At 41.3% G+C, this 12004-nt stretch overlaps 2 protein-coding genes and 1 long non-coding RNA gene across 5 annotated transcripts in view; 2 read left to right on the top strand and 1 right to left on the bottom strand.

The window, feature by feature from the left end:
- The first annotated feature begins 1624 nt into the window (after nt 1–1624).
- On the top strand, nt 1625–3797 carry LOC115749301 (CASP-like protein 4B1). The gene is made up of 3 exons (XM_030686047.2): nt 1625–2064; nt 2348–2483; nt 3467–3797. Exons 1-3 carry the CDS (start codon nt 1793–1795, stop codon nt 3656–3658), a joined length of 600 nt encoding a protein of 199 aa, XP_030541907.2. The 5' UTR covers nt 1625–1792; the 3' UTR covers nt 3659–3797.
- A 196-nt stretch (nt 3798–3993) lies between these two features.
- The window catches only part of LOC115731682 (solute carrier family 40 member 2-like), a 29538-nt gene continuing 21527 nt past the window's right edge, over nt 3994–12004 (bottom strand). Inside the window, exons 1-8 of one of the 3 annotated variants that reach the window (XM_030662366.2) lie at nt 7379–7714; nt 6452–6602; nt 6067–6263; nt 5447–5899; nt 4938–5109; nt 4711–4848; nt 4467–4577; nt 3994–4355 (exon numbers count right to left, since the gene is read on the bottom strand). In XM_030662366.2, coding sequence (XP_030518226.2) covers nt 4191–4355; nt 4467–4577; nt 4711–4848; nt 4938–5109; nt 5447–5899; nt 6067–6263; nt 6452–6602; nt 7379–7491 — 1500 coding nt within the window. In that variant the 5' untranslated portion in view covers nt 7492–7714 and the 3' untranslated portion in view covers nt 3994–4190. Of the gene's footprint in view, nt 4356–4466; nt 4578–4710; nt 4849–4937; nt 5110–5446; nt 5900–6066; nt 6264–6451; nt 6603–6716; nt 6811–7378; nt 7715–12004 lie in introns of those variants that run through there. The other 2 variants (XM_048286023.1, XM_048286022.1) reach the window with 2 other exon arrangements.
- LOC115731683 lies at nt 7696–8404 on the top strand. The gene is made up of 3 exons (XR_004014269.2): nt 7696–7818; nt 8093–8095; nt 8330–8404. It is a non-coding gene; the product is annotated as an uncharacterized LOC115731683 (long non-coding RNA).

Genomic DNA, 12004 nt, shown 5'->3' on the forward strand with positions numbered 1-12004 from the left:
AATTCTAAACATATCATAGGGGAGTCAAAACAGTCATACATATTTTAATTATGTCAATTTAGTCCTAGAACTTTTGACGATTTGTCAATTTAGTCCAAAACTTTTAACGATTTACCAATTCAGTCCTTCCGGCCGATTTTGGCCAAAAATTGTTGACGTGATAGCCTAACAATTTTTAATTTTATGGTTTTTTTTTTCCATTTATCCCTCCGCCGAGCCTCATCGATGGCCAACAGAGGTTGTTGGCCTCAAGTGAAGGTCGCCCTCTCTCGATTCGGCAAGGGCAACCTGCCCAAGCGATGGGCACCTTGGCTTGGGACCGATGATGGTCGGTGGAGGGAAAAGGCGGAAAAAAAAAAAAAGAAAAGACAAAAAGAAAAATAAGAAAGAAATTTTTTCATAAAATTAAAAATTTTAAAATGTCCATTTCGGCATCAACCGGTCATGCCATATAGGACAAACGGCTCGCAACGTTATCGATTTTAGGTCAAATTTAGTCAGAATGACTAAATAGCAAATCGTCAAAATGTTTTGGATTATATTAACAAATCATCAAAAATATTTAGAAATGAATTGACACAATTGAAAGATTTAAAACTAAATCGACATAATTCAAAAGTTTAAAATTGAATTGGCCGTCGTACAATATGTTTATGATTTTTTGGATAATTTTGATTTCTTATTGTCAAATTATTTCAAGTGACGACGAGTTTTATTGTATAATTATTTCAATTTATATAATTTAGAAAAATATTTTATAAATAATTCATATTTCGTGAAACAGACGAAGCCATAATTTTTTAGTAATTGTAGGATACTTTGATAATGTGAAAAGAGAATTTATAGAAACGCCTTTCTATACCATCGGCATGAGAGAGCATATAATTTTAATCCACAAATAAAGGATAAATAACTTCTCTTGTGTCGAACTCTGTTTATGCTTGCAGAGCGGTCTATTTTGCAAAAACAAATTTCCATCATTAAAAAAAGATTAATACTATGAAAAATTTTAAATTGATATATCTGTAACAAATTTAATTCGAGCCCTAGTCGCTCAGCATCATCTTTAACCACACAAGGTTCGACATCGGTAAGCATCTTTGCTACAATCTCATCAGCATGTGAACGGTCCGTAGATAGAACCTCGAGAGCACCGATGATCGTGCTTGCCGGATCACTTCCCAATCCGGCGTGGATGGAGGAGCAATCGCGATCGGGCATAAATCGGTCGTCTTCCCCCTCGATTTAATACCACGATTACCAATTGATCATGATTACACGTCATTATTTCTTAAGAGTCAATATAATTAATTAGTTAATCATATCAATCAATTAATTAATATATTAATTAATTAAAAGTCTAGGATAATTCTTGAAAAGTAATGTCACTTTGATCCAAACTGATGTTAGTTGGTCCGCATGGGGTTGCCCCAGCAATCACCTGCTCCCGACAACCTCCCAACCATCTCAAGATGGCCAATCAGACGCCCCCTTGGAATCTTCCCAATGAGCTGTCCGCGTTCTATTGGTTCTAGACTTTCGAATCTCAGTGTACTCGGCTGTACATGATAACACCCGCACGCTAAAGAATAGCAAAACTGAGCTGTCAGAAGGAAGGCGCTTCTTCATTCGCGTAGGCGAAGAAACCACTCTCAACTTCTTCGTCTTCTTCCTTCCACACAACAGAGATTCGCACGCAGAAGCGTCTCGCGCGCACTTCACGCATTCAAAGATTCGATTCCATCCTCGCGAGGCCGATCGGGAAGCAAATCGGGTGAAACCGAGAGCCGCGATGTCGGGCACCGAAGACGGCGAGAAGCCGCAGAAGCCCGTCCAGTCGCCGCCGTCCGCCCCGCCGGCCCCGGACGTCGAGAGCCGGGCTCCGGCGGGGTCGGGGCTGGGGGTTTCTGCGATCGTGAGGCGGGGGAGGAGGGACGATCTGATCCGGAAGGGGTCCCTGGTCCTCCGGGGTCTGGCCTTGCTGTTCTCGCTGCTCGCGTTCATAATCATGGCCAGCAACAAGCACGGCGACTGGAAGGACTTCGACAAGTACGAGGAGTTCAGGTTCGAGTCCGATGTCTCGCTCTCTGTCTCGATTGATTTTGGGATGTGGAGGATTTGGTGTTCTGTCGAGCGCACCGGTCCTAAATCCTAGAAGTGGAAATGAATTCTTATATTGGCGATCAATCGTTTCTGTTGTATCACAATCATTCAAAGAAGTTGCAGCGTTTGAATCATCAATTGAAAAGAATTTAGGACTGCACTCCGTACAGAAATTTTAGGGTTGCAGTGCACTTTTTTCACTGGATTCAGAAATTTTATGATTAAACTGGAGATTTGCGCACAGGTATCTGTTGGCGATATCGATCCTGGCTACACTGTACACCGGAGCGCAAGCATTGCGGCACGTTCACCAGATTTCTACCGGGCAGGAGCTGTTTCAGCGCCAGACTTCGGCTCTGATCGACTTCTTCGGCGACCAGGTGGGTAATCTGTCTCTGTTGCGCTTTTATTTCGTGTTCAAGACATCTACTTTCTCTGTTGTCTGAACATGGCAAAGACAAAGGCTCCTCCTTTCATCCCAGGTTATTTTCCTGAACAGTGTCCTATTAAAAGCTCATGCTTTACTCGGAATGACAGATATTCTGAAATGTTCATAGAGTGAAGAGGAACAGAACATTTTTGCCATTTAAGCATCCGAAAGCTTGCGAAAATTAGATGAAAGATTTGGGTAACGAAGTTTTCGATATGGACAGAAGAATCATTTTGAAATTCATCGATTACTCGTCGTTATGCTATTGACTCTTCGTGTGCCCTTGTGGGGCTAACTTTCTATCCTTTTCCAAGTCAAGGTGACAAAGTCCCTTTCTTCTGTTCAAAAGTTTTCAATTCAGCCCTAGTTGCATCATTGCTGGTATTCGAGAACAGGGGACCCAATTCCATTTGTAAAAGCGAGACCCATGTTCGTTGGACAACAAGACAAGAACAGATCACATGGAGTTTCCAAGTTCTGTCTTAATCATTGGGTATCCCAATCATTTTGCCTGCAGAAAACGTACTCTTTGTATGGTCCTCAATTGGAAAAAGAATTTAGACCTTTTGTTCTGGGTTATAGCAATCACTTGCCAGAGTAGCTGGGATGGCGTTGATGAAAAAAGATCGAGAGCTTGGCCATATGTTCTCAGTAGAGCATTTCAATCTTAAACCATGATCTCATCTGATAGCTTGGTCTTCAACCTGGCAGTTTCTACATGATACTGGAATAGGGGATCGTGCATTCTTTATTTTTCATCTTGATCATTTTGCCTCCTCATATAATTCGATTATTGCACTTTCAGCCTTGACAACGGTCTCACAATTCACATGTCCACATGTCCACCTCTCTATGGAGACTGTCTATATCAATCTGTGTGATGATATTGTTTTGATGTATTGACTGGGATTCAATTATCTTGGGTTGGATTAGGTTGTGGCATACCTCCTGATATCGGCAGCATCTACAGCAGTGCCCATGACCAACAGGATGAGAGATAATGTGGATAATCTGTTTACAGACTGCTTAGCAGCTTCGATAAGCATGGCCTTCTTTGCCTTCCTCGCATTGGCTTTGTCCGCGCTTATATCCGGATACAAACTCTCGTCCCAATCCTACATTTAGTTTTGAGTTCGTTCTGCTCACATGTCCATTGTTTGTGCTGTTGTTATACCTTCATTCTTTACATGCACGGTGTTTAATCATGTCTTGTAAATTCTGATGGTTTCGTCAAAGGAGTGCTGTACGGCTTGCCTCTGTATTCCAGTTTTGGGTGTTTCAATAGGTAAAATTGTACGACGAAGACATGTTAACATGTGGTCACTCTCTCTCCAGTTCTCCGACTATGATGAAGAGATTCTATCTGACTTTTCATAAACCAAATCAAACACACATGCGAAACTGTCTCTTTGCAGAAGGAGATGACACAAGAAGTTGAATGACCATGAGGATTTTGCAAATGTAGAAGCAGCATCTTCATGTTGCTAACACATACTGAAACAGAGTCCCAGTTTTCATCTCTCAATCCTATTTAAATTTATTAGGACAGCTGAAATTGCTATATTTACAGAGGATTGTTGCCTGCGATCCAGCTCTAATAAGGTTCTTGGAGAAAATCCTCAAACAGCACAAACTATATAACAGAAGCTCCCGCGCTTCAGCTCCGACCAGCATCTGAAGAAGGTCTCATCAACAAACTGCCCAGGAGAGCGATCTTTTCAAAATGAATGAGATGCTTGCGGACGCGATAAACATGTAAAGTATACAAGATCGCCGAAATTGTAACTGCCAGAAAAGATAACAGCATCAACTTCCAGAAGTCCTGATGCAAGAACAACAATTTGAGAAGTTAGATTCTGAAGCAAAAAATCCTCATATTTAAGAGGGAGGGAAAAATAGTTCTCCATTTAATTGCAGCAGCACCAGGAATCACCTGTGGTTTCGAGATGAATATTCCCATAACATAAGCCATCAGATCCAGAAAGGACTGGAGTGAATTCTGAACGCCTCCAACGACGCACCGGTCAGATTCTGGTACCTCATCCTGCCAAAGCCAACTAAAGACATGAGAAAAGAGAAACAAAAGTAGTCTTCTGTTCAAGCAATGAACAGCTGCTCCATCTGTCTATGTTCGGGAAATAACAGATCTACAATCATGCTTGTGATATGTAAATAACCTGCATCTGTTGAATAACAGCTAAATCGAACATCCACAGTCCCAGTCGAGATGTCGCCACTCCTGCCATCAGCATGTAGGCAGCTACTAAGCCGTTCTGAACCCATATTGAGCCGACACATAGAAACAGGAAGATCCACTGCAATATATTTTAATTATCTATCCATGTAACGCTTGTCAAATTTACGGACAAAAAATCCCTGCAAAGTTGGAACTGGAGAACCATACTTGGGACCAAACAGACCAGAGCCCTGTTCTTAGTGTAGAAATCCGGGATTGTAAGACTGGATACACCAGAGTGGCTGCAATGCCAATTGTTGCACTAATGCCACGTGCTATTCCGATGACAAATGCAGGTACACCTTCCCACTCCAATGTAGCGGTCATCAAACTTCCGAAGCTGTAGAGTTTGAAACCAAAACAATAAAATTCTTCTACTTGTAAATGCAATGAATTAGAGCGACAAATTCACACTGCCTTGATGATTGAGAAGCAGCGACAAATGCCTTCTCATAGATAGTACGAGAAAATGGTAATGGCATTAAGACAACTCAAATTTGATGCAAGCACAAATCTGTCGTACACGTACTGCACAATTGTCCTCTCTACTTTTAACTCAGCTGAAGAAAAATGAACCTTTGAGGGCAGATCAGTCTTTTTCCTGGAGTGTAATATGCATGTTCTGGGACTAGTTCTAGATATATAATTGCAGAGTGAAGTAATTTCTAGTACATCACCTGAGGACTGTAAAGTACAGCAAAGCTAGTGATACTCCAGGAAGCACAACTTCCTGCTCTAGGTACACTTTCCAAGCACCAATGAAGGGAACCTTTGAAATTTTCTCCCTGAGATTCCGCTTTTGGCTGCTTTCTGCTGATCCAGGATCTTCATTTTGAATCAGTGAGCTCTCCAACAGATCAACCGGAGAAGGTCTCGAGGTTCTTCTCAGGTTTCTCTCAACAAGAGCCGGAATCCCCTTATATACAGACATGAAAAACCAGTACTCCAGCCAAACACATGTTGTGTTCAAGACGGCTAAAGTCATAGCAGATACCCTTAGCGAAACAAAGCTGATTATGAAGCCGGAAACAACCGGAGCAAATAATTTGCAGATCAGATCGATCCTTCTGATGACCGAGTTCATCTGGGTCAAAAGTCCTGGAGGTTGGCCTTCTGACATCACTACCACCCTGCAATTAGAGGCATAATTATGAGGGAAAATAAATTGAAACAAAAGTTTGTAGCAAAAAGATACTGGAAAAACGTCTCTCCTCAATTCGCCAAAAGACTAAAGGCATACTATTAATTAGCCAATATGTGGAAGAGACTCTAGCTATAAGTCTAAACTTAGTATTACCATTCTCTTTCAATCAAAATTGTTCCAGCTAGAGTAGAAAGCATGCCCATAGCTCCCGAAACATTGGTCACAATGATGAGCATGATGAACAATCCAGAATTTGTGGATTTCAGATCTGGATAGGCCAGCATACCAAAGACTGTGGCTCCGGCCACCACGAATGAGAAGTTTTGCGTTATGAGCCAGAGCTGTAGAACCTGCAACAAGTATGAGACTTTACAAAAACAATTCGAACTCATTGAAATATTCTGAGCAATTATTTTCTCTCTGAAAAATGCTTGCTTAGTTCCAAATTTTTGGTTGCAGCATTTGGACCTAAGGTGCCGTCCAATTTCTTTAGCTCTGGTCCTGAATTGAGAAATTTGAGAATTGAAGTTTATCGAACCTTGACATAACTCAACTTATCGACCCACTCTCCAATGGTTGGACCAAGCAAGAAAATGGAGCCAGATTCTACCACTCCATATACGGCAGCCAATAGTAGAGAGTCTGGCCAAATACTGATCATGTACAGACCTACCGAGAATTCCCACATCCTGCAAGACAAGAAGACATTAACCTACTTCATATTCTCATAAGGACTGAGAACACAGATCGAAATGAAGCATGACCTTACCAAGGTTTGATTTTTTCTGTAGAACTGCACATACCAAAATTTCTGGAACTACTGAATAGGTTGGGTCAAGATCTTATTTCACCGAGAACCATGTAAAGGATATGAATGCATGCATACACGAGAATTAAATGGCTGTTTGATTACTTATTCTGCTACATGATCCTGCTATATGCATCTTGCATACTTCTGAAAGGCACAACCTTTTTTCATTTTACCTTTTACCTGTTAAATTGAGGCTAGTAAATCTTCGACCAAAAAAAAAAAAAAAAAATTGAGGCTAGTAAATCAATACCATACAGCAGCTACTAGAACAACTGCCTTTTCCGCTACATAGAACTAGTAAACATCAGTTTGCAACTTGTTTTCCAACTTTTGGCCATGGAAGGGAAACAAATTACTTGTTTTTTTGCCTGAGATAATTGAATTAAGTAGTTGAAACTCCCTTCTCAATTCCAAAACTATGATGTTGAAGTGATAGCAGAAAATCAGCCTTTCTAAACAATGAGAGGAAAATGGAAGAACAAAAAGGAAAAGCTTGCAAAAGTTCGAAACATCTCAAACTTGAAACTGTATGAAGAGTACTATGTTAAACTGGGCCCCATAAAGAAAATGTTCTCTTTCACATTATTAGCAAGTGTTCTTAATATGGGTGATTCCGAACTATCGCCGAAGCTGAAGTGAAATGAGAAGTGTAACCTCGCACCCCATCTGGCCAAGAAGTGGCCGGAGTACAAATATCTGGTGAGCAATGGCGGAAAAGATGGCTGTTGAGGATCCGATTCCCGGTCAAGGAGAGGCTCCCTCATCATTTTAAGTGGCTGAACTGACTTCTTGAATCATAGCAAGTGGCTCCTCCTCCTCCTCTTCTTCTTCCAATGAATTGTGGATGGGATGAACGACTGATTGGGATGTGGATCTTTACTTTGTATTGTGGCCACTCACTGCATGCAAATGATGATAGGCTTTGAGTTGTACTGTACTGTTGTGACGAGTGCCCTGTTTCTTGGTGTGAATGATGAAAGTGATGCAAATGGTATCAAGGAAGTTGTTCGTTCTGCTGTAGACTCGGTTTCACCAAAAACAAGAGCAAATCCTGAAAACTGAGAAGAAAACGGATCAAGAAGTCAGAATCGTGGGTGTTAGGTGTGCATTGCTCCTAAGATATTGTCTACAAGCTGTATGACTGTTTATCTTTGTTTTTTCCCATGTGAACAAAACATAAAACACAGAACCTTAAAAAAAATGTTCAAATCTTTGGATTCAGCAGGATCAGAAAATGGCAGGACCTTTGTCCAGAGAGCAAGTAAATGGCTTAAATGAAACCCAAAAAAAAAAGGAGGAGGTAAGAGCAAAGGTCAAACCTGTGGATTACAAAATGCCAAATGCCTAATGTTTGAAGAGAAAACACAGAGCGTTCCCCGGTAAGATGAGCCATGTGGCTTTGTCTTTTCCTGTCAAAAGGCTAGATCCAAGAACAGCCAAACACATGTTTGTGTCTCATCCCTAACACCAGCAGCCACAAAGATCCAAGGTCAGAATCAGATCAGAACAGTGTAAGATGAAAAAAAGTTCACTTTTTGTTTTTGTCCATTTTGTTTGTCAGAGAGCTAAATTGTTTCCTTATCTTGTCCAGAAGCACATTCGCAGCCGCCATGCCCAGATAGATAACCTGGTAACACCCCCTTGGTTAAAAGGAAAGGAGCCTAGCTTGAGAGGGCAGAATTTCGTTGGGAATATTGGAGAAGAAGTTGCAATATCGATTCGCCGATTGTCATACCGATCAAGTAAGATTTGCTCATTTCTAAGACTAGACCATTAGATGATGTTACTCGAATAATAAAATAATAGATAGAACGAGGAACAGTGAATTTATGCGGTACCATTAAGGTGACCTACTAAATGGAGAGAGCAGAGAGGGGTATAGGATTCTATCATAGATCAAGTGATACAATAGATGTCACAATCACCCTAGAGTTATTCCAACTTCCAATAACTCACTCGTCTCTTGAATGCAATCCACAAAGAAGACCCATTTCTTACAATTGAGAGAACACCTCTCTCTCTCTATATACAGAGGTACTAAGACACTAAACTAGAAGAACATTGAATTAGGAAACCTTAACCAAGATATATTAAATCAGGAAACATAAAACTATGAAATCTTCAACCGGAAAATTTCAAACAAGGAAACATCAAATTAGAAAACATTAGATCAGGAATAGGAAACCTTTGACTCACAAAGGAAACCAAATTTTAAAGTAGGAAATCTTAAAAAAAAAAAAAAAAAAAAGAACTAGCCTTTATTCTTCACTCTTCTTTGAAAATCCATCTTGGATACCTTTTCCTTCTTAGACCTTGATGCTCCCACATCATCTATGTAGAAAAAAAACTTGGGATGCAAAATAGAAAGCCTCAATGTGGCTCCGGCATAATCATCATCTCGATTGGCGTAATCATCATTTCGATCTTCAAAAAAAAAAAATGAAATGCTACGAAGTTAGATGGCACTTATCAGGAACCTGTAAGAAGCAGGCACCATATCACTGTGGCTCGATGGCAATGTGGCCGATCTGACCTCTCTCTGGAAATAACTGTTTTATCATCTCAATCAACACGAGCCGATTGGTGCCCGAAATCGCTGTCGTGGACGGATCTTTCCCCGGGGGCAAGCTTTGCGGGTCAAACATTTAAGAGGACTGGCAACCAGCATCTGGTAAAGCTGCCGTCATAATCAGACTACAGATGAATTATCAAACCAGAGCAAGTAAAACATACATATCATGACAGAGACATGCAATGGATTCTTTCTGAATAATTAGTCATAAACTGTTCTGGCGCCTTCTGTATTAATGCATGCGCGATGGCCTTTCCAGGATACTGTTTCTTACCATGCGGTTGTTATTTTAATGCATGAATGGATGCATCAGCCCTCTCGTTCTGGGCCCTGGATGCCTGGGTTTTACCTCTCTCTGGCCTGCTCTTCAAATGCTTTTTGAAACTTCTTCTGAGGTTGGCCAATGCTTTTTGCCCGTTCATGAAATAATGCTCTAGGGAGATCTTGCAATTCATAATCTAAGGCAAGATGAAATCATTATCAAAGAAACCAACAAGTGGTCTCCGCAAAGTCATAAAACCATGTATAGGGGTTGACGCCTACCCAAGGTCGGAAGGTAAAGGAAGTTGGTGATCTGATGACAAGGGAGGCGGCGACCATTGGTACCCACATCCTATCAATAGAGCCGGACTCAAATAATTCACTATCAATCCAAAATTTAGAGAGTTAGGAATAATTGTCTTATGCGTCCCGAGCTTATTGTAGGATAGTCAATTCTGCCATGAACTTTTCAATTTGGCCGATTTAGTTCTAAACCTTTTGACGATTCACCAATTAAGTTATCTTGGTTAATTTTGGTTCGAAATCGCTGACATTGATAGTTTTTGCAATTTTTTTTTTGTTAAGTTTCTCGAATTTTTTTTTCTTTTTTCCTTTATATATGTTCCTTTTTTTCCTACTTTGGTTTGTTGGTTGCCAAGCCTCGACAATGGTCGACGGAGGTTGTCGGCCACACGCGAGTGAAACAAGGGCGTGGACGCCTCTCGCTGGCCAAGTCCTCACCAGATTTGGGCAGGGTGGCCAATGAGAGTAGCCCTTGCCGGATTCGATGAGGACGACCTTTGCTTGTGGCCGGTGGAGGGAATAAAAAAGAAAGAAAGAAAGGAAAGACGAGAAAAATAAGAAAAAATTTAGCATTGACTTTGTCATATAATATGACAATTGGCACTAATTAGATCGCTACATCAGTAATTTTCGATTAAAATTTGGCCATTGAAATTGAAACGGAAAGGGAGAGCCCCGATGCTCCCCTTTTGGGAGAGAGATGAGAGATGGTGGTAATGGTCAGCCTGCATTCCCCGTGTTCGTGTTCTCGCATGTTTCCAGTATTCCCCATAAATTGGAGTGTTTGAGTTTGAGGGTTCAAATCCTTTTCCTTAAAATTAGGTAAGGAAAAGGCCGTTTCGGAAAGTGGAAAATCGATTGGACCTTATCTTTTTCTCGCATGTTTCCAGTATTCCAATATAAAACTCCTCACAAACATTGTAATTATCGCACCAAGTTTCGCTAGAGGATAAGGGTGTGTATGGTAACGTTTCTGTTCCTGGAACAACTTTTGGAACAAAAACACTTTTTTCTGTTTCTGTTCCCGGCTACGATTTTTGGGAACAGAAACGCGTTTGGTAACTACAAAAAAAAAAAAATGTGTTCAAAAGCTTTGATAAAAAGTCGTCGTCTTTGAAAGTGTGAAGGAATAGTCCAAAAACAGAGGGTTGCAAAAAGTGTTCCTCTTGCGTTATAAAATGTGTTCGAAAGCTTTGATAAAAAGTGTTCCGGGAACAAAGAAATAAGTATTTTTTGTTTCTCGTTTCTGCTCCAAAAGTGTTCCCATTTCTGAAAAGTGTTCCCGGAACACTTTGGGAACACTTTTTTACCATACGCGTTTCTGGAGCTTTACCATACGCACCCTAAGAAAACACCTCCACCATGTTCGTGTTCTCGAACAAAAACAGGTCAAAATAAGATTTTTAAACCCGAGTTCGCGAGATCCATACGACTACCGGGCTACCACAGGATGACCAGTAGCAAATTTAGTAGGCTGGGTGCTGATCAGGGCGGGCGGCTCGGCCACAAGCTTGTCGACCACCTGGTCCATGCCTAGTAACTTCGGCTACTATGCTTGATCTGACTGGCATCCCCGTCCTTTTTGCCCAGGTGCCCAGTCCCCTCTTTTATCGCACCCCCCGAACACCTCCGAACTTGTCTAGGACCTAACTTGGCTCTCCAGGCTCCGATGTAAACTCCGATTCGGCAAGAATTTGAGCCATGAAATCAACAGGCCCAAATGGCCAGCTTCAGATCATGTCCGATTAATTCTGTTAAATGAACAGTGAAAGTAGTTTCCATGTCCAAACCAACCAATCCTGTCCGGATCATGTTTGTCCAGATACTTATTGCTGATCTCCAGGGACGGAACTGGGCAAGGGTTTTGAGGCTAGATTGCCTGGCCTGTCCTTTCTAGGAGCTCAGTCCAAGCCCCCCTCGTTGATCAGATCCATCCAGTGGGCCAAGTACTCATGCAAAACCTCAGCTCATCATGCATTAGGAGTTGAAGTTCAATGACTTCATCATAAGTGATCTCAGGCGTCAGGAAATTGAAGTTCAGTGGCTAAATAAAAGTCACTCAAAGTATGGTTACCGGAAAGTGTAATTTTTATTCAGGATTGCATCTTAAGCATGTGAAACAATCACTCTGCGGGGCTTGTAAG

The sequence above is a fragment of the Rhodamnia argentea genome, chromosome 10, assembly GCF_020921035.1.
Source record: "Rhodamnia argentea isolate NSW1041297 chromosome 10, ASM2092103v1, whole genome shotgun sequence".
Classification (NCBI taxonomy): domain Eukaryota; kingdom Viridiplantae; phylum Streptophyta; class Magnoliopsida; order Myrtales; family Myrtaceae; genus Rhodamnia; species Rhodamnia argentea.